The 23,228-nt window shown below is 42.7% G+C and overlaps 1 protein-coding gene across 5 annotated transcripts in view; it reads left to right on the top strand.

The window, feature by feature from the left end:
* The window catches only part of sin3aa (SIN3 transcription regulator family member Aa), a 119,409-nt gene that overhangs the window by 43,784 nt on the left and 52,397 nt on the right, over nucleotides 1-23,228 (top strand). For all 5 annotated transcript variants that reach the window (XM_078429722.1, XM_078429724.1, XM_078429720.1 and 2 more), the window contains 4 exons: nucleotides 13,669-13,886; nucleotides 16,814-16,993; nucleotides 18,786-18,892; nucleotides 20,168-20,447. In XM_078429722.1, the coding sequence (XP_078285848.1) occupies nucleotides 13,701-13,886; nucleotides 16,814-16,993; nucleotides 18,786-18,892; nucleotides 20,168-20,447 (753 nt within the window). In that variant the 5' untranslated portion in view covers nucleotides 13,669-13,700. The remainder of the gene's footprint in view (nucleotides 1-13,668; nucleotides 13,887-16,813; nucleotides 16,994-18,785; nucleotides 18,893-20,167; nucleotides 20,448-23,228) is intronic.

Here is a 23,228-nt window from a genome sequence, read left to right as displayed (position 1 = left end):
TCTAAGAGGAATTGTAACCACAGTACGCTGTGTGGGACAGGCTGGAGGCCGGAGGCACATGCACCGTCTCTTCACGGTTTAATTTGGGAAGGAACATCAATAAGAAAGGTTTGGAGGGGTATGGGTCAAACCCAGACAAATGGGACCAGTGCATCTTGGTCGGCATGGATGAGTTGGGCTGAAGGACCTGCTGTATGATCGTGGATATGCTGATTTAGAGTGCAAGGGAAATGTGCAGATATGTGTGGTATTCATTCTTAAATGGTCAGGCTCCACTCCCTGTTAAGCAACTAAGTCAGGACAATGGCAAAGTTAACTTTATTGTTGGCAAAGTTATATTGTTAACAACGTTAGCTTTAACAGAATAGTGCACAGCGTTGGTGACTCATGTGTACTGGGTCAGTGTAATCCACGATTCCGATACTCTTTTACCTGTATGATCAAGTCAAGTCAGTTTATTTGTCACATACATATAAAGATGTGCAGTGAAATGAAAGTGGCAACGCCTGCGGATTGTGCTGAACTACAAAACAGAATAGAAAAAAAAAATTATCACAAAAAAAAAATTAATACAGTAAATTAAATTAGTCCCTGGTGATATGAGAGTTAACAGTCCTGATGGCCAGTGGGAAGAAACTCCGTCTCATCCTCTCCGTTTTCACAGCGTGACAGCGGAGGCGTTTGCCTGACCGTAGTAGCTGGAACAGTCCGTTGCTGGGGTGGCAGGGGTCCCCCATAATGTTGCTGGCTCTGGATCTGCACCTCCTGATGTATAGGTCCTGCAGGGGGGGGGATTGTGCCTATTTATAGTAAGACTTTTACTGGACTGAACTCAAGAAAGAAATTTCACTTTACCTAGGTATATGTGACAATAAAGTACAGTGGAAGACGATGACCATATTGTTGGAAGACAATATTGAAGGACTATATTGTTGTAAATTCCATTAGAATATTGGAAGACTATATTTTTTAAAGTTCCATTACCATTAAAATTCTATTACTGAATGACCCATTTGATATCTCAGTTTTTTTGCAGTTACCGTACAAATTCGTGGACTTTTCTGGACATCAATGCAATTCGCCCACACTATACTGGAGGTCTGTCTGTCGTGTTGAAATTAAAACATTTCTTGAGCCGGTCAACTGGTAGGTCGATGCCGACATGTTGTCCCATTGGGCTCTGATCTGCCGGGATGGTTCTAAGGGGAAGTCTTGTTGTACTAGCTTAAGGCCCTGCCGTTCTGCTAACTTTCAGTGGACCTTGCTGCAGCCATTCCTCCTGCCTGTCTCAGAGCTCTTCCCAGCCTGATATATTTAGTTACACTCAGTGGTGGAGTTGGTCAGCAGGTCAGGAAGCATCTCTGGAGAAAAGGGATGGGTGAATTTTCGGGATGGAACCCTTCTTCAGTCTGGAATGTCACCCATCCTTTTCTCCAGAGATGCTCCCTGACTCACTGAGTTATTCCAGCACTTTGTGTCTATCTTTGGGATAAACCAGCATCTGCACTTCTTTGTTTCTACTGATTTATTTTGTATTCCCTCCTGAATTAACTGTAAAAGGAGCTCCCTGTCCAAGGTATGACATGTGCATTTCCACTCAGCAATGCGATCATGTGGCATTTATAAAAAGCTCAATGAAATTTGAAGTGAACCTAATCTATATACTAAAACTCTTGTTTGTTTGTTTGTTCCTGAACTACAGGTACATGACAGCGCAACAATTTTAGGCCCACCTTACTCAATGTTGTTCCTTTGGTGCGAATGGAAGAAGTTTCATTGAAATCGGTGTTATATATTTAAAGTTATTCACATTTTAAAGTTTAAACCTATCTCCGAGGGAGGGGGGGGGGGGGAGGAGGGAGGATAAGGGGGGTTGAGTGGGGGGGAGGGGGGGAGGAGAGGGTGTTGCACCAATGCAGGAGAGGTTTGGGCCCAACGGGTCCACTTGGTCTAGTATCTTTCTAAATCCGACCCACTCTGAATCTGATGAATGTACTTGCGCCCTCTTGGATGCAGATTAGATTTATAAGGACTACTTAATTTTGCAGTATGGTCTCTGATTTGCTGCTCGGTTGCTTACGTTTGTAGTAAATTCACAATTTTTCATGTGCTCATGGATTGAGCCTTGCAATTCTACCAGGTTCTCAGTTTTGGCTGTGGTTCCTGGATCGAATTTACCTGGCCCAAAGTTTATTACTCTGCCAGGTCTTGAGTTTGCACTGACCTCTAACATTGCAACCTTTTACTTTTCTGCACAATAACTGATTCTACAAACTACCTGCATTCTTATTTTCACGGAATACCTGAACTATTCTCAAAAACTCCATCCTAAAAGATAGCTTTTGAACTTCACTCAACTTAAACCTGTCTCTGAATTTGGGTTACCTTTCATTGTCCATATGAATTCCATGCAACTTGCATTAACAATCTCTTACTGTGTGACCCTTTATCTTTGGCCTCCCTCATCTTGCCTCCACTTGACTGTTTTCTTTATCAAAACCAGCCACATATAACCTGATTGCATTCCTTTACAGTTTTGGTTGCTGTTTCACATTTCAAGGCCAAACTTCTATTTACCACTTTTAGTTTCTCTTTTCTCACCTACGTTTATATCATTAATCCTTTATCTCCTAACAGCTCTTTTATCCCCCGATTTCCTCCCTCTACACTCTACTGTGCCTCTGAAATATATCTCTCGGTACTCCTTGCCATCCCAGGTTAGATTCCTTTAATCCTATAGCTTCACTCTGAATTTCTGCATGTCATGCAAAGTCTCTAAACCAGGCACTGAAGAACAACAGTAACTATTCCATCTTGCTGCCTTGCCTACAGTTCTGTCAACACATACATTGAGGATTAGTTCTGTTTGTCTCTGCCTCCTTGTGCTTACCCAGTGCAAGATGGATTACAGTCATTGATCCATACAGCATGGGAACAGGCCCATCAGCCCAACTTGCCTATGCTGACCCAGGTGCCCCATATACACTAGTTCCACATGCCCACGTTCGGCCCATTTCCCTCTAAATCTTTCCTATACATGTCCAAAGGCCTTCTAACTGTTATAGTACCTGCCTCAACTACCTCCTCTGGCAATTCGTTCCATATATCCATACCCATCACTATGTAAAAAAGTTGCCCCTCAGGTTCCTATTAAATCCTTCCCCTTCAACCTTTCAACCTATGTCCTCTGGTTCTTGATTTCCCTTCTCTGGGTAAAAGATTCTGTGCATTCACTCAATTTATTCCCCTCGTGATCTTATACACCTTGATAAGATCACTTCTCAGCCTCCTGCGTTCCAATGAATAAAGTCCTAGCTGGCCCAACCTCTCCCTAAAGCTCAGGCCCTCAACTCCTGGCAATATCCTCGTAAATCCTCACAGTATTCTTTCCAGCTTAACAACATTCTTCCTATAGCAGGGTGGCCAAACCACCCATTATCTTACAGTGAGCCTCTGCATCTTCCAGTGTATCTTGCAGTGGGTGATTGCATCAATATGACAGCTTGATAAAACTTAGTTGAAGGCTGACAATACCTTTCCTCTAAATGAAATTTCTTCACCTCTTGTCCCATTCAGATAATTGCAGTGACTGGGGTTTATACCCAAATTATTCATGGGTTTGGTTGCTTACTATCGTCATCAGTTTTTCCTCCTGTTGGCCTATCATATCCCCTTTATCTACGCCATCGACCAAGTACCACAAAATGTCTTCACCCAGATTTCTTTAATGTTTTTCTTTATTAACTGCTATTTCAAGAGGCTTCACGTTCACTGCCTGCCCTCTTCATTACCTCCTTTCATCCCTTTATATTAAATTTGCTCTGTCATGTTCATGGTAACTTCCTTGATCTTGCCGAATCTTGTCCCTAGAATACCCCATAATCTTAGTTACAGATAAGGGCATCTCTGATCACTGTCGTATTTGCTTTGATTCTAAAATTCTCTCCCAAATTTATATCCTATATTTAAAATTATCTACCACCGTAACAAAATGGATCACTTAAGTCACAAATTCTATCCTATAGGACAAAGATAAGCTCTCCTTGTTCTACTACACTCAAATGGAGCACTTGACATGGTTGACCTTGGCATCCTTCAATACTTCTCCAATATTGTCATGTTGAGTGGAACCTCGTATTCCTTGGTACCATTATTTTCGCAGTCGTTGTGGCTAGAGAATCATCTGTGATGATAAGACAATAACTGCAGATGCTGGTACAAATCGAAGGTATTTATTCACAAAATGCTGGAGTAACTCAGCAGGTCAGGCAGCATCTCAGGAGAGAAGGAATGGGTGACGTTTCGGGTTGAGACCCATCTGTAATGATATCTCTTTCTCTCTAGCATATGTCTGTAAACGTATTCATGGCTTGCCCTTTATTATGTGACCCTAAAACACAGTAAATGTACACATTTGCTCTGATAACATTGTTTTTAAGTCTCCTTTACAAGCTTAGTTCCGCAGCTAATGACCCCAGACTGAGACTGAACCAGACTGTGCCCTAGCTTGGTATTGTATTTGACCTCTGCAGTGCTTATTTCTCCCTTGGTATCTTTGCATCTTTGCTTAACTATTCCCACCTCATTGCATCTGCCGATTAAACTTCCCCATTCCTAATACCCCTGTGATTGATGTTGTAATTCACTCCTATGACATTAATCTTATCGAAACATATAAGATTATTAAGGGGTTGGACACGTTAGAGGCAGGAAACATGTTCCCAATGTTGGGGGAGTCCAGAACCAGGGGCCACAGTTTAAGAATAAGGGGTAGGCTATTTAGAATGGAGATGAAGAAAAACTTTTTCACTCAAGAGAGTTGTAAATCTGTGGAATTCTCTGCCTCAGAAGGCAGTGGAGGCCAATTCTCTGAATGCAGTCATGAGAAAGCTAGATAGAGCTCTTAAGGATAGTGGAGTCAGGGGGTATGGGGAGAAGGCAGGAACGGGGTACTGATTGAGAATGATCAGCCATGATCACATTGAATGGTGGTGCTGGCTCGAAGTTCCGAATGGCCTACTCTTGCACCTATTGTCTATTGACTATAATCAAGTCTTACCTTTTTAAGCTTCTCATCAAAACTTGGTTGTAATTTTAAACACAATTCTGTTCATCCCTCACTATGGTGGTTGGTGACCTTAAATGGTTCTTCACGATTCTCCCCTTTGGCTGATTACTTCTTCAACTGCCCTGAGCTCTGGAATTTATTTCCAAAGTTCCTCTGCTTCTTTCTGTACCTCCTTTTTACCTTAAAACTCCTTTTGTTTTGGTTATTATCATTTGTTGGGAAGCATGACGTATGGTTTGATAATGCTGCTCTGGAACCATCTTGAGATGTTTTATTGTGTTAAAGGCACTATATTTGATATATTACCATTGTTCAGAAAAGATGACATGCTCTAGGTTGTCAGATACGAGTGCAAGTACAGTGTGGGAGATTATTTTACGTGAAGGGAATAGGAAGCAAGATGTGCAAATATAGTTTGGTTCCAATTTAAAATCCATATATATTTTGACCTTTACTCTTAACAATATCCTCTGGTAATTTTGCAGACATGATGTTGTTTAGAGTAGGACTGGTGTTGTACCGAAGGGCTGGGATTAAATTGGGCAAAAGTTTAAAAAGATTTGCATTATTTTTTTATCTTTGTCTTTGTTTTACCTATTTTACCCAAAGTCTGGAACTACCGTTCTTTGTAATGGTATTTCATGTGTCTGTATTCATAATAAATCTGATATAGAAAAGATTCAAAGAAAAGTGTTTCTAGTTGCTTTTAAACATGTCGTTCCAGTTAACAAAAGCTCAAAATTGATCTGTAGTTTTGAGGAGGAAGTTTACCAGAGATAGTCACCGACATGCAACGAGAGTTTATTTATAGCAGTATAAACTTCGTAACACAATGGTTTTCAAGAATATGTAAATATTTATCGAGCCAAGTTATTTGATAGTGTGTGTTAAAGGATATTATATCATTAGCAAGACAATTGCAGCCCTTGGTGTAGGTTGGTCAATAATTATGGGATGAGCTGTTTCACTATGCATCTTGCATGAACTATTCAGTATTAGTTGGCACCCGAGGTAGTTACTGAGCAAGTGTCATCAAGTGTAAGAAAATAACTGCAGTACAAATCGAAGGTATTTATTCACAAAATGCTGGAGTAACTCAGCAGGTCAGGCAGCATCTCAGGAGAGAAGGAATGGGCGACGTTTCGGGTCGAGACCCTTCTTCAGTCTGAGACCCTTCAGTCTGAAGAAGGATCTCGACCCGAAACGTGGCCCATAAATAGCTCGATTGTAATCATGTATTGTCTTTCCACTGACTGGATGGCAAGCAACAAAAGCTTTTCACTGTATCTCAGTACACGTGACGATAAACTAAACTCAACATAACTAATTGCTGACTGATAACAATTCAAATCAACTCATTATAAAATACATTACTGCTTACCTGAATTTGTCTTGAGTTTTCTAAATGTTTGTACTTGTTTAGAAATGTTATTTTCTTAAGAATGGCTTTCACAGTATTGACCATATATGTTCCAGTGAGATAGTCAGTCTGTTGTGAGGTGGATAGAAGTGCCCAGGGAGGGTTATCTGGTAACTTCACAGTGGATCCCCTACTAGATTGACTACTTTCCCTGCAGGTAATTGCAGATACCAGTCTGAGTTTTCCTTGTGACAGAAGCGCGCGTTATGTTTGATGGTCACCCAGAGACTATTATTATTGGTATGAGTATCACATTTCTAAGCCATTCTGTTTTTTTTGTCTCCTAACTTGTTTAAAATGTGCTAATGCTGAAATGCTATCTTCAAAGTTCCAAGATTTCAGCTCTACTTTTAGCAATGATACTGAATTACTACTCCTGAAATGACCAATGAATTTTGATGCTTTCAAATTTTAAATTAAGTTCAAGTACAACAAACAAACAATTATGTTACCTTTTTTTAATGGATTTCAAAAAACAGTTTCAAAAAGTGACTTTTCTGCTTCTGTCTAGAATATAGTTAGTCTTCTACTGAAATGATGATTAAGTGCATTGTTTGTGGGAGAACAGTGACTATAGAAGTAGCAGCTCAACTGTGTTGTTGGCCTATCCATACAGTAGCATGATGTTCTGCTTGATTACATTAGCAGTTTCCCATAAATAGGAGTAATACTCTTTTCCAGGAGTAATGTGGACTATTTCAGGGAAAAAATAACTTGCTGCGCAGCTAGTGTGAAAATGCAAGTTTATATTTAAATTGCATCTTTAATTATTTTCAAGAAGTAGTTTTCATCCAGAAGTTTTTGCATTCTGGTATTATGTTATATAGCTTCATGATGCATTGTGTTTTCGTGAAGTACAAGTGAATCACTTTAAATAGTAAGTTCGTCTTACCAGATATGATTTTAAAAAGAATACTTTTATGACTGAAGATGGACACAAAATGCTGGAGTAACTCAGCGGGACAGGCAGCATCCTCTGGAGAGAAGGAATGGGTGACGTTTCAGGTCGAGACCTTTCTCTATGTGGTATCTCAGCTGCACAGAGGCGGAGAGAAGAGCTCTTCAGCGGGTAGTCTACAGAGCTCAGAAGATTATCGGGACAGAGCTACCAGCCTTGGAGGGCATCTACAATACACGATGCCTCAGGAAAGTCACCAACATTCATAAAGACTCCTCACACCCTTGCAATAGTCTGTTCGAACTTCTACCATCCGGCAGACGATACAAGGCCTTCTACGCCCGCAACTCCAGACTTAGGAACAGCTTCATCCCCAGAGCTGTAGCTGCTCTTAACCGGTCCGGCTGAGTGCCCCCCCCCCCTCATGAACTGTCTCCTTCGGATGGTCACAATAGACAATGTGCAGGAGTAGGCCATTCGGCCCTTCGAGCCAGCACCGCCATTCAATGTGATCATGGCTGATCATTCTCAATCAGTACCCCGTTCCTGCCTTCTCCCCATACCCCCTGACTCCGCTATCCTTAAGAGCTCTATCTAGCTCTCTTGAATGCATTCAGAGAATTGGCCTCCACTGCCTTCTGAGGTAGAGAATTCGCACATCGACCTGGCACAGACCTATTTGCACTTTATATTGTTTTAACTGTTTTTAATTTTGTTTCTCTGGGTTGTCTAAATTTCTGTTGATTAGCTAATTAATGTATTGCATTGAATGGAAGTCGCATTCCCAATCTCGTTGTACCCCTGTACAATGACAATAAAGATATATTGTATTGTATTCCTTCTCTCCATAGATGCTGCCTGAGTTACTCCAGCATTTTGTGTCTATCTTCAGAGCAAACCAGCATCTGCAGTTCCTTCCTATACATGTATGACTTCTGGATGTCCCAAATGTCATTTTAAGTACCCCCGCAGCACAGTGAAATAACCATAGGAAATAAGGTAGGCACAAAATGCTGGAGTAACTCAGCGGGACAGGCAGCATCTCTGGATAGAAGGAATGGGTGACATTTCGGGTCGAGACCCTTCTTCAGTCTGAATCACTCCTGCATTTTGTGTCTACCTTCGATTTAAACCACCATCTGCAGTTCTTTCCGACACATAGGAAATAAGGCACAGTTTGAGTAGAGCAAGCATTAAAAGTAAGAATGTGCATTAGAGTGCATCGTTTAAACGTTTAAAATAGGAATAGAATGGTGGAAATCAATTGCACTTAGTCATGTGCAGGTAGAAGCACATTTGCCGAGTTGGAAGGTGTTCAGGCAATCTCTCACTTTTAATTTAGTCTGAGTTTAATTTGGTTTGAATGTACAGTATAGTTGGTATTAACCATTTTGTAAGAACTGTTACTGTTGTATTAACATATTTAAAATATGTTGCACGATTTGTGGATAGGCTCTAAATTTCAGTTCCCACCAAGAGTCATGTTGGCTTTGCTTAAATCAGTACTCTTTGAAAGGAAGTTAGTTAACTTTTTCACAGGCAAGATGATAAAGTTTGATTGGTTGTCTTTTGGGACCTGAAGTGAAACTCCTCCTTAGTTTGTTTCTTCCTGCAGTGAGTACACATTTCAAAATCTTGAACACAAATTAAATCTAGAATGTGAAAATTCTTCCTCTGCAAAATTGTCAACAACAAACCAGGACCTACTCTGCTCAAGAAGGATAAAGTCTGAAGAAGGATCCCGACCCTAAATGTCACCTATCTATTTTCTTTGGAGATGCTGCCTGACCTGTTGAGTTACTCCAGCACTTTGTGTCTATCTCAATGATTGGCACTTCACCTTGCAAGTTGTTTTCAACTTTCTGTTAAGTCATTGTCTGTTCATGGTGAGAAGCACCTCTAGACATTGTGGATTGAAGGGGAATTTATCCAGAATGCACAGCAGTGGATAAACTGTTTTCTATGGTATTAGATGTGTGCTTGGAATCAACCTGCTACAGATTGGCTTCTGTGCTATTAAGAAGCGTTCTGGGCAGCACGGTGGCGCAGCGGTAGAGTTGCTACCTTACAGCGAATGCAGCGCCGGAGACTCAGGTTCGATCCTGACTACGGGTGCTGTCTGTACGGAGTTTGTACGTTCTCCCCGTGACCTGCGTGGGTTTTCTCCGAGATCTTCGGTTTCCTCCCACACTCCAAAGACGTACAGGTATGTAGGTTAATTGACTGGGTAAATGTAAAAATTGTCCCTAGTGTGTGTAGGATAGTGTTAATGTGCGGGGATCGCTGGGCGGCACGGACTCGGTGGGCCGAAGGGCCTGTTTCCGCGCTGTATCTCTAAATCTAAAAAAACAAACAAAAAAACACCATTAAGAAGTTCTACCATTCTATTGAAACCTTGAACAATACTGCAATAACCGTTTTGGAAATAAATATATCTGCAAGATAAAAGTTGCTTATGCCAGTGACCCTTATTTACAGCTTTCCACATGTGTTTATAATTGCAATATGAACCCATGTCTTCTGTTGTTCCTACTTCTAGCAGCACTTCTATTTACACCTATTCAGAATGCTACTTGCGTATTGACACCATCACTTCATTCATGAGAAGTAACGCTCCTGGGTTTACCCTATGTACACATTTGAATTTTCCTGCCAGAATAACGAGGAAAATATCTACTTTGTTCTTAGACCATCCCTTCACTGGAATTATCAAAAGACAGAATTCCTGCATTATTTTGGAATTGTAAGGTATTTGTCTTTTGTAATGTGAGCATCGTTGGCAAGCCCTGCATTTATTGCTCGTCCTTTACAGCTTTTGAGTCTGCATCTTTGCAGGCCGTGAACTGGTTCCCTCTGGTGAAGGTGCTCCCACAATTTATTTTTTGCAAAAAAATAAAACTCCACGTTTCTGTAAGTTTTTTGAAGCTGCACAGCATATTCCCAGTTGGAGGACAAGAGTGTGAGGAGCCAGATTCTCCAAAACCAAATTAGTGCTGCCAGCAGGTTGCAATCTAAATGATTTGGGCATTTAGTCACTTGCACTTGTTCACTGCTTAACTGTGTATAAATTAACTTTTTTTTTTCTCCCTTGCTGGTTAATAATTGCTACAGAAGCATTATCCCATTTGCTTCTTTAACACCGAGACACGTAACTGCTTCAGTGCAATGAGTTACTCAACAGGAACACACAGAAAATGTTTCCGCTTTGCTCACAGCTGTAACTGTGTGAACGATAGCAAATCCAAGTGAGAACATTTATATGAAATGTACACACATTTTTGGAGGAACAAGTCTCATATTTTGATTTGTATTGGAAAGTGCTGTTAAGGGATTGGGTAGGCTGGCGTTGGTGGAGATTGATGGTGAAACTGTTATTCCCTTTCCACATCGCCTAACCAACCTTGCCCAATGCAGCCAGTCAAGGTTGAATTGATCTTCCAGCAAGGATGTTTTAGAGCAAAAAGTTATAACTACCGTGCGGCTTATGTTGCTAGTGTTTATAAAAGATGACATTACGTGATGCACTGTTCCCACACATTGATATTGGTATAAGAAAATAACTGCAGATGCTGGTACAAATCGATTTATTCACAAAATGCTGGAGTAACTCAGCAGGTCAGGCAGCATCTCGGGAGAGAAGGAATGGGTGACGTTTCGGGTCGAGACCCTTCTTCAGACTGATGTCGGGGGTGGGACAAAGGAAGGATATAGGTGGAGACAGGAAGATAGAGGGAGATCTGGGAAGGAGGAGGGGAAGGGAGGGACAGAGGAGCTATCTGAAGTTGGAGAAGTCGACGTTCATACCACCGGGCCGCAAACTGCCCAGGCGAAATATGAGGTGCTGCTCCTCCAATTTCCGGCGGGCCTCACTATGGCACTGGAGGAGGCCCATGACAGAGAGGTCAGACTGGGAATGGGAGGGGGAGTTAAAGTGCTGGGCCACCGGGAGATCAGTTGCGTTAATGCGGACCGAGCGCAGGTGTTCAGCGAAGCGATCGCCGAGCCTGCGCTTGGTTTCGCCGATATAGATAAGTTGACATCTAGAGCAGCGGATGCAATAGATGAGGTTGGAGGAGGTGCAGGTGAACCTCTGTCTCACCTGGAAAGAATGTTTGGGTCCTTTGATGGAGTTGAGGGGGGAGGTAAAGGGACAGGTGTTGCATCTCGTGCGGTTGCAAGGGAAAGTGCCCGGGGTTAGGGTGGTTTGGGTAGGAAGGGACGAGTGGACCAGGGAGTTGCGGAGGGAACGGTCTCTGCGGAACGCAGAGAGGGGAGGGGATGGGAAGATATGGCCAGTGGTGGGGTCCTGTTGTAGGTGACGGAAATGTTGGTGGATGATATGTTGGATCCGCTGGCTGGTGGGGTGGAAGGTGAGAACGAGGGGGATCCTGTCCTTGTTGCGAGTATGGGGATGGGGAGCAAGAGCGGAGCTCTTGGTGTTGATATTGGTGTTGAGAAGTCAACCAGAGGTTTCTGATTTGAGGTGCTGACAGTATTCAAAACACTTGCCTCCATTAAAATGAAGATAAGCAATGTTTATTTGGGCCCTGATTTGTCATTATGATTTAACAGTTGTTCAATTCTTTGAGAACTCTTTCAATATTATATTTAATTCACTTGTTGCTTTTAGCAAAATCTTTGTAGATGTGGTGCCTTCCCAGATCCAGAAATCCAAAGGGTGTGGGCATGAGTGTATCTGGCACACACGAGTAAATCATCCAGTACCAGATCTGTCCAGACCATATCAACCTTTATTGTGTAGGGGAAAAAAACTGCAGTTGCTGGTAAAATCGAAGGTAGACACAAAATGCTGGAGTAACTCAGCGGGTCAGGCAGCATCTCGGGAGAGAAGGAATGGGTGACGTTTCGGGTCGAGAGTCTCGACCCGAAACGTCACCCATTCCTTCTCTCCCGAGATGCTGCCTGACCCGCTGAGTTACTTCAGCATTTTGTGTCTAACTTCAAACTTTATTGTGTTATGCTGCTGCCCTGTGTCAAAACTATCCACTGCTTGAGTATTCCCTGCTATATTCTTAGGTATTTATTCACAAAATGCTGGAGTAACTCAGCAGGTCAGGCAGCATCTCAGGAGAGAAGGAATGGGTGACGTTTCGGGTCGAGACCCTTCTTCAGAACTATATTCTTAAATCATTCTTTCAATTTGCTCTGCTATCCCTTCAAATATGAGGAATTTCTAGATTTGTTGATCACTAAGATGAGGATCATTTATTGACTTGCCTCTGTGTGATTCCATGATTTCTGGTCATTTATAATATCTACCAAGGATTTTCTCCCTTTCCTCTGAATATTATTGACAAGCTTTTTTCATTTTGTACATTTATGAAGCATTTTGGGACATTTTACTACATTAATTCCCGGAATGGCCGGACTGTCATATGTTGAAAGACTGGAGCGACTAGGCTTGTATACACTGGAATTTAAAAGGATGACAGGGAATCTTATCGAAACGTACAAGATTATTAAGGGGTTGGACACGTTAGAGGCAGGAAACATGTTCCCAATGTTGGGGGAGTCCAGAACATCTGAAGTTCCTCATGTCTCCATTAACTTCCACGATTCTTCTGTAAATCTGCTTTTATGGAACATAGTACAACACAAGAACAATGTTTGTGCCAAACATGATGCCAAGTTGAATATATCTCATCCGCCTGAACATAATCCATATCCCTCTATTTCTTGACCTTCCATGTGCACTTCTTATACATCATGTCTAGAAAAAAATATTGCTTCAGAAATGCTAGGCTTGTATACACTGGAATTTAGAAGGATGAGAGGGGATCTTATCGAAACATATAAAATTATTAAGGGGTTGGACACGTTAGAGGCAGGAAACGTGTTCCCAATGTTGGGAGAGTCCAGAACTAGGGGCCACAGTTTAAGAATAAGGGGTAGGCCATTTAGAACTGAGATGAGGAAAAACCTTTTCAGTCAGAGAGTTGTGAATCTGTGGAATTCTCTGCCTCAGAAGGCAGTGGAGGCCAATTCTCTGAATGCATTCAAGAGAGAGCTAGATAGAGCTCTTAAGGATAGCGGAGTCAGGGGGTATGGGGAGAAGGCAGGAACGGGGTACTGATTGAGAATGATCAGCCATGATCACATTGATTGGCGGTGTTGGCTCGAAGGGCCGAATGGCCTCCTCCTGCACCTATTGTCTACTGTCTATTAATGATTTTATATATAAATGCAAGGTATCATGAAATATTTTAATGAAGTGGATGTGCATTTATTGGTGCCGTACTAATGGTCATGCTTCCTCTTTAGGTTTGTAGGGCTCCCTTGAGTATGAACACATAATGAAGCGCCGACTGGATGAGCAAGAAACAGCTTATGCATCTCAGCAACGTCGCATTGCTAGCAGTGCTGAAACCTTTTCACACCAGCATCGAGTACTAGCCCCAGCACCTCCTGTCTACGAGGCTGTGTCGGAGAACATGCAGCCGACAGCAGGCATTCAGTACTCCGTCACACCAGGATACCAGGTACTTGTCATTTGTTTACAGCGATTCCCTTCATCCCGGTCTTTGCACACTCAATAAAATGTCAACACATGTTCAGTTAGTATTTCACTATTGCTTTATTTCGGGCTTGCCCCCCCCCCCCCCCCCCCCCCCCATATCAAAAATCTTCTAACCCACCATTCAAACTCCAGGTCCCTCAGGTCGGCTGACTTGGGGCTACTGACTATCCCGCGGTCTAGGCTTAAGCTCAGGGGTGACCGCGTTTTTGCGGTTGCAGCTCCTAGACTGTGGAACAGCATCCCTCGCCCCATCAGAACTGCCCCCTCCATCGACTCCTTTAAGTCCAGGCTCAAAACCTATTTCTATTCCCTAACATTTGAGGGGGCGCTGTCTACTGTTTATGTATGTGTTGTTAGGTTTGTGTGCCATTGTATGTTCTTTTTTAGTACCTGCACTGATGTACAGCACTTTGGTCAACATGGGTTGTGTTTAAATGTGCTATACAAATAAAATTGACTTGACTTGACTTGACTTATCTCATGTAGTGGTGGTGGTGCAGCAGTAGAGTGGCTGCCTTACAGCGCCAGAGACCCAATTACAATCTGACTGCGGTTGCTGTCTATACTGAGTTCATGCGTTCTTATTTCCCAGTGACCGCATGGGTTTCCTCCGGGTGCTCTGGTTTCCTTCCACATTCCAAAGGCATGCAGGTTTGTAGGTTAATTGGCTTCTGTAAATTGTCCCTAGTGTGTAGGATAGATCTGGTTACCAGGAGATTGTCGGTATGGTCTTCGTAGAGGCTGAAGAGCCAGTTTCCACGCTATGTCACAAAACTAAACTAAATTTGAATAAGATTTAATTCCTCTACTACTGTTATAAGTAGTTAACTTTTCAATATCGATTTTTACTGAAGGTAATCTCAAAGCACATTAATCCAATGTCTATTTACTATTTGATGTACATTTTTTTTTAAATTGTCTGAAATTATGTATTTTGCTCCGTGGTCTGGAGGAGTACAGACACTAATTTTGTCTTGCTTTCGCCAAGGATTTTGGTAGGACTGGATTTGACCATTTTATTTACCATATTTTTAAAGCCTAAAATTGGAAAAAATGTGCATCTCTGGGAGGCATTCAACACACAGTTTCCATGTCCGTCAAAAGAGAGTATTTTCCACCAGCCAGCTGTTCAAGTGCGTATCTCAACGCTCTTTGAACAATGATGAGGGCTTCTGCATCTACATCTCTGTAAGGCAAAGGGTTCCAAATGTCTACTATTCTCTGGGTGAAAGGGGTTTTCTTCAGCTTTATCCTAATCCTTATAATTGTTACTTTAAATCTATGCACCTTTGTTTTTGACATGTCAGCTCATGACAGCGGAAACAGTGATAACAGCAAAATTGCAGCAAATGAAGGCCGTTCTGTACCATCATGGGTGGTTCTCTGAGTGAGCTATGTAGACTCGTGCTCACCCCACACTCGTTGGTGTCTAGTTTAGTTTAGAGATGCATCACGGAACCAGGGCCTCCGGCCCATTGAGTCCAGTGATCCCCGCGCACTAACGCTATCCTACACACACTAGGGACAATTTACACTTATACCAAGCCAATTAACCTACAAACCTGTACGTCTTTGGAGTGTGGGAGGAAACCGAAGACCTCGGAGAAAACCCACGCAGGTCATGGGGAGAATGTACAAACTCCGTATGAACAGCAACCGTAATCGGGATCAAACCCGGGTCTCCGGCGCTGTAAGGCAGCAACTCTACCGCTGAGCCACCATGCCGACCGTCGTCTGTTGTACGTGAATATCGATCCAATTAAATGTATTCAGTGATGTGTCCAAAATCTTTTGTGATGGTGAATTGCGAAGGTTCACCATGCTGTGAGTGAAGAAACATCTTCTCGTCTCAGCCCTAAATTTTTTGCCCCCATATCCTGAGACTGTGACGCTCAGTTCTAGACCCCAGCCTGGGAAACATCCTCCCTGCATCCAGCACATCTTGCCTTGTCAAAGTAATAGCCCTAGGTCAGAGGGTCAGTCATTCGCCAAAGAAGTTCACACTGGATGGCTCAACTTAATTCACCGTGTCATCGAACCCGGGTCTCTGGAGCTGTAAGGCGGCATCTCTACCGTCGTGCCAGAGTAAGGATGTGCCACTGCGCTGTCCTCTTTGCTACTTTAATTTCATTAGCTTCAACTCTAACACTTTAATTATGCTACTGAGAAACTGTGCTATCGAAGATTATGTTAAAAAACAATTGTCAGTGAGGGAAAAGACAGTTAGGGGCTGGAGAATTTCAGGCTTACAATAGCAAAGACTTCTCCCTAACAGAATTTTTAAAAGTAAAGGCCTTTTTAATAAGCTCTAAGTTTCTTGTTGTTATTGCAAGCTAAAAATGTTGCGTTGTTTAATAGAGTATCATTGCACAAATGTCTACACTTGTACTGGATTGCTTGTCGGTTATAATGGCCACTGGCGAAACTGGAGACTTGTGGGCTCTCCTTCAGACTTGAGATTTCTGTGCAATGCATATACAACACAATACAATACATCTTTATTGTCATTGTACAGGGGTACAACGAGATTGGGAATGCGCCTCCCATACGATGCAATAAATTAATTAGCTGGCCAGTATTAATTTAAACAACCCAATGAAACAAATTTGGAACAGTTTTAAAACAGAATAAAGTGCAGTAGATCTGTGCCAGTTCACTGTGCGATGTGACCATCCGGCTCAGCAGGACCGGTTCATAGCAGCTATGGCCCTGGGGATGAAGCTGTTCCTGAGTTTGGAGGTGCGGGCGCAGAAGGCCTTGTATCGTCTGCCCGATGGTAGAAGTTCAAACAGACTGTTGCAGGGGTGTGAAGAGTCTTTGTGGATGCTGGTGGCTTTTCTGAGTTATGAGTGTGAAGGGCTGTAAGTTGCATCTTTGTTTTTGCTGCAGGTTTCGGCTATGCCTCAAAGCTCTGGCAGTCACAGCCATACTCCGGCTGTGCACAGCGGCCACCATCACACTGCGTCAGTTCAACCTCATGGACAGCAGGTGGTGCCCCAGAGCCATGTTCATCCTCCAGGGGCACCAGCCACACCAGTCCAAGGGCAGCAGCAGTTCCAGAGGCTCAAGGTCAGCTGTGGTTTCAACAGTGCAGCTCAAAACTGTCTCAAAGGCAAATGCTTAGAAAATCTGAATTTGCTGCATGTACGATTTAAAGTAATTTTCCTCATGTAATTCACAGCTATAGTTGGATCCCACAAATGTAGGAAAAAGGAACGGCAGATGTTAGTTTACACAAAAGGAGTTAGTGACAAAAGATACAAATGGTTGTCATAGAAGGAGAGGAGGAGTGAAACGTAAAGCCAGGTGGGGGGGGGGTGTTGGTGGACGGGGGAGGGGAAAGAGGGGAGATTAAAGGAAAATAAGGGACTCGCTGATGGGAGATGAAGGAGGGGAAAGGTGCAGGGAGACGGGGGAAAAAAGACACAAAGTGCTGGAGTAACTCAGCGGATCAGGCAGCATCTCTGGAGAACATGGAGCCAGATGACGTTTTGGATCTGAAGAAGGGTCCAGGCCTGAAACGTCGCCTATCCAGTGATGCCGTCTGACCCGCTGAGTTACTCCAGCACTTTGTGTCCTTTTTTTGTAGCACGCACATCATCCCCTGCCTGATTTAAATGCATTCACTTAATTGAAGCAAAGGAAATTATTTGTGATCTGTTTCTTACCGGCTAAATGTCAGAAACAAATTTTAGACTATTCATGAATACTGATGGTGTTTTAACTAGTAGATATACACAGCCTTCATAGCAAGGTTATTATACTTGGAATTAACATGTACGACAAGAAAGTAACACATGAGCTGATAATTAGACGGCATACATTTCAGCTCATCATTAAAAGAACAAAGGTTGGGATTTTTCCTGTAAGAGCTAACAGGGAATTCGTATCAGTAAATAATAGCAATTAACAATATGGTGAAAGTGAAAACAATTTGTGAAAGCTCTGGTCTTGCTTTTTCAGAGACAATGCATCGGAGGTTGAATGGGCTGTGGTTCAAGATTTTATGAAAGGGTTCTGATGATGCATTTAACCATAGGTTCAAAGAGAAACTGGTTTAATAATAGCAACTAAAACCACAAAGAGTATAATGATATGGTGATAAATGTTTAGAGATGTAGATTTATTCTACTTTTGACAAATGTTTGTCTCACCACTAGTTACTGGCTTGATGGTTGGCTGACTGCCATGGTTTTCAAATGGACTTAAAATGGTTGCATGATGCATGTTCTCTTGATTGGGTCTTGTACTGGAATTAAGTTATTCTGTCTGTTCCAGCATGTCTTGAGTCTTCTGTGGCTCTTGCTGTCTCACATATCAAGTAAAGACGTGGTATTTACAGTTTAAAAAAATGCTGAGATGAGTTTAGTTTATTGTCGCGTGTACCATGGTACAGTGAAAAGCTTTTGTTGCGTGCTGACCAGCCAGCGGAAAGACAGTACATGATTACAATCGAGCCATTCGCAGTGTACAGATACAGGATGAGGGAATAACATTTAGTTCAAGGTAAAGTCCGATCAAAGATAGTCCGAGGGATCATCTACATTTTAAAAAGATTGATTATAGATGATAAAATAGGAAACATAATTGTCTTATATTGTTCACACATTTTAAAAAAATCTGTATCTCAACCCAGTGTAATGAAGGGGACACTTTTAATATTAGAAATAATGCAGGATGCTATGTATCTTATTGTAACAAACTAAATGAACAATACTCTTTTAACAATGGTTTTGTGTGGGATATTCTCGCCTGCAATTAATTCATGTTTTATCAGTTTTAAATTGAAGGTCAAATCTTAAAAGAACGTGTTTTTGCGTGCTGTCAAACTGATGTAACTTTTTGGTTTGTCTTTGGCCAGGTGGAAGATGCTTTGTCATATCTGGACCAGGTGAAATTACAATTTGGAAACCAGCCCCAGGTCTACAATGACTTTCTAGATATCATGAAGGAGTTCAAGTCTCAGAGGTAAGGGTGAAGGGAGGTGTTGGTGAGCAGTCTATGCCATATTCATGGTTGTATTTGGTTATCCCAACAAATCTTTCCTGTTTTTATTTTGTAAACTCTTTCTAACTGTCAGTGTGGATAAGAACAATGTAAAACTGAACACAAGTGGTCCCGCTGAGTTACTCTGGCTTTTTGTGTCCATCTTCGGTTTAAAATCTGCATCTTACACAATGTAAAACTGATAGCAAGTTTATTGTTAGATGGTGCTTAGAATTGGCAGGCACAGTGGTGGAGATGCTGCCTCACAGCACCAGAGACCCGGGTACGGTCCTGACTACGGGTGCAGCCCATACGGAGTCTCCCTGTGACCTCGTGGGTTTTCTCTGGATGATCCCTTTTCCGCCCACATTCCAAAGACGTGCAGGTTTGTAGGTTAATTGGCTTATGTAAATTGTCCCTCGTGTGTAGGATAGAACTAGTGTACCAGTGTTTGTTGGTTGGCACAGACTTGGTGGGCCGAAGGGCCTGTCTCTACACTTTGTCTCTAAACTGAAGATGTGTGGGGATCTCATTAATGATTTATATCAGTCAAAATATTCAGCTTCGATGAAGGTTAGTAGTTGGTAAATTATTTGCTTAGTTTAATTTAGAGATACTGCGCGAAACAGGCCCACCGAGGCTGTGCCGACCAGCGATCCCTGCACACTAACACTAGTCCTACACACACTAGGGACAATTTTACATTCGTACCAAGCAAATTAACCTATAAACCTGTACATCTTTGGAGGGTGGGAGGAAACTGGAGATCCCGGAGAAAACCCACACATGTCACGGGGAGAACGTACAAACTCTGTACAGACAAGCACCCGTTCTCAGGATCGAACTCGAGTCTCTGGCGCTGTAAGGGGACATTGAATGGCGGTGCTGGCACGAAGGGCCGAATGGCCTCCTCCTGCACCTATTGTCTATTGTAAGGCATTAGTTCTACCGCTGCGCCACCGTGCTGTCCCAAAGGGTTGTGCATGCAGCCCAGTTCATCAAGCAAATGATTTATTTTCACTTTTGTACTGCCTGATGTCGTAATGTAGGATATGATTTGACTAGATAGCACGCAAAGCAAAGATTTTCAACGTTATCTCTCTATACATGACAATAATAAACAAATACCCTTGTCGCCTTTCCCAAACGCTTTGACCCAATGCTTCAGTTAAGCCACCGTGGTTTATATAAGTTGAAGTTGCAGTGTAATCGTCTGCTTTAGAATTTGAATTGCCTTTCTCTTTTAAAACGTTGCAGCATCGACACCCCCGGCGTGATTAGCCGCGTTTCTCAGCTCTTCAAAGGGCACCCCGACCTCATCATGGGCTTCAACACCTTCCTGCCTCCGGGCTACAAGATTGAGGTGCAGACCAATGACATGGTCAATGTGACGACACCCGGGCAAATCCACCAGATCACTCCTCAGCACGCAGCCCAGCCCCAGAGCCAGCAGCAACACCAGCAGCAACCCCAGCAACACGTTGCCCCAGCACCGGCACAGCCAGCACCACAACCACCACCTGCCAAAATCGCCAAGGTAAGCCCGGGCGGGGAAAGCAGCTTCGCGCGTACTCATTCACTTCAACGTAGTTTAGTTGAGTTTAGTTTACAGATGGCCTCTGCTCCCTGGGGGAGCAAAGTGCTTAAGAAGTAAGGAGAAGAAGTTTACAGATGCAGCATGGAAACGAGTCCCTCCGCCCACTGAGTCCATGCCAGCCGTCGATCACCCATCCGCACTGGTTCTGCCTTGTCCCACTTTTGTATCCACTCCCTACACACTCGGGGCAGTTTACAGAGGCTGAATAGCCCGCAAACCCGCACGTCTTTAGGATGTGGGAGGAAAGCAGAGCACGTGGAGGTTGCAAGGTGAACGTGCAAACTCCACACGAACAGCACCCGTGATCAGGATGGAACCCGGGTCTCTGGAGCTGTGAGGCAGCAGCTCTACCAGCTGCGCCTCCGTACCACATACTATTGGATTCACCTGGCCTTTGGTGCAGTCATATCAGGAGGTCCTCTCTCTCTTCCCCTGATGTAAACGGAAATACACTCGCATAGCTCACTCCTGCTTTGCGTTTGCAGTTCTCTGAATATTTGTATTTTCTTGCTTTTTACCTCCATTGACATCCGTTAACTGGAAGGATAAACTTTAGAATTGAGAATGTCAAGTGAAGTTGAATGGATTGTCATGTGCACAAGTACGCTGAGGTACAGGTATAATTAAAGTTTTGCTTGCAGAAGCATAATCGGTTCATAGACTTGGACAACACCCAGAACATAGATTACACCTAAATTCTACAATACAGTTTAAAAAAAAAAGGCAAAATAAAACAAATCATTAGTTCAAAACATAATTAGAAAAGAAGTGCACAGTGGTGCAAGAGGCTGTCCATAGTGCTCTGTGTCCACAGTGGTCTAAGAGCTAGTCCGTAGTTCTCTGTAGCTGAGCTTAGTCTTGACGCTAACACTGTTTTAGAAAAATATGTTTTAGACCAGATTTGCCTGTTTGGTATTAGTAATTGTCAGGTTTTATTTGATGCCTTGCACTGTGGCAAAATCTCCATCTCAAAGTTGCTCAACTCAAAGAAAACATATAATGATTAAATCATAGGTATTTATTCACAAAATGCTGGAGTAACTCAGCAGGTCAGGCAGCATCTCAGGAGAGAAGGAATGGGTGATGTTTCGGGTCGAGACCCTTCTTCGAGTCTCGACCCGAAACGTCACCCATTCCTTCTCTCCTGAGATGCTGCCTGACCTGCTGAGTTACTCCAGCGTTTTGTGAATAAATACCTTCGATTGTACCAGCATCTGCAGTTATTTTCTTATACTAATGGTTAAATCATGGTGATATAACTGATTCTTTACTAGTGACATCTTGTTAGTTTACTCAAGACAGCTTGCAAACGCTGCTGATACAATATTGTGCTTTTGTTGGTTGGATTTATTTGATAATGTAGTTTTTTAGTGAATATTTATTTATTAATGGAATAATTTTTAAATTGTTACAAATAAAATTGTTCCTTGGAGCTTGTGAGCTGGGAAAGGGAACCTTGTTCATAGGAACCATAATGACATTCTCATCATAGTTATTACAGAATGATCACTAATCTTTGAGATTGTGTTCTCCACAAATTGCTGCAGCTAACCAGCTAAAAAAAAAAGCGCCTTTTTCCCCCAGTAAATGAATTTAAAAATATTGTTGCTTTTTAATGTCATTTTGATTTCAATGAATTTCAACATGTGAATGTGGAGCTCTGGTAGAGCTGCTGCCTCACAGCATGAGAGACCTGTGTTTGATCCTGACCTTGGGTGCTGTCTTTGTGGAGTTTGCATGTTTTCCCTGAGACTGCGTGGGTTGCCTCCAGGCTATCCGGTTTCTTCCCACATCCCAAAGAAGAATGGATTAATAGGTTAATTGGCCTCCTCATACATATCCCCATATGTGTAGGGAGTGGATGCAAAAGTGGGATAACATGGAATTGGTGTGAATGAGTCATCGATAGTCGGCGTGGACTTGGTGGGCTGATGGGCCTGTTTCCACACTCTCTAAAGTGAACATCCGGGGTGTCAACAGTCAATTGTAGACAAATCCTTCAAAACTGTGCCAGTTGTAAACCTACCTTCAAGGGGTATATTAGTTTTAGTTTAGTTCAGAGATGCAGTGCAGAAACAGGCTCTTCGGCCTACCGAGTCCACGCCGACCAGCGATCCCCACACGCTAATACTATCCTACACACACGAGAGACAATTTACATTTATAACAAGCCAATTAACGTACAAACCTACACGTCTTTGGAGTGTGGGAGGAAACCGAAGATCTCTGAGAAAACCCACGCAGGTCACGGGGAGAACGTACAAACTCCGTACAGACAGCACCCTTAGTCAGGATTGAACCCGGGTTTCCAGCGTTGCAAGCGCTGTAAGGCAGCAACTCTACCGCTGCGCCACCGTGCCGCCCGGTAGAGTTGCGGAACTTCCCTTTCTATTCAGAGAGCCAAAGGTATGGAAGGGCTATGAGGAATTTTCATTTCTTTTCCCAATCTGACTATATCTGGGCTTCTGCCCACTTTAAATAAAGTGGCGCTAGATTTGTAAGTAAAACTGTAAGTGACCAACATCAATGTTGATTTTAAAAGTCGATTGCGATAACTACTATGGACTTGAAGTCAAGGAATCGGCAGTGCTGCAAAGTTGATTTATTTTTTAAACCAGGGTAGTTTGGTTTTAGGTCTTCTGTCAAACTAGAGACACCTATTAGTAAAGACAGTAACTGTGAAGTAACCCATTGATAAGGTGAACAACTCCTTGGGCAGCA

The sequence above is a fragment of the Rhinoraja longicauda genome, chromosome 38, assembly GCF_053455715.1.
Source record: "Rhinoraja longicauda isolate Sanriku21f chromosome 38, sRhiLon1.1, whole genome shotgun sequence".
Taxonomy (NCBI): Eukaryota; Metazoa; Chordata; class Chondrichthyes; order Rajiformes; family Arhynchobatidae; genus Rhinoraja; species Rhinoraja longicauda.
This window is presented reverse-complemented; position numbering and strand designations above follow the sequence as displayed.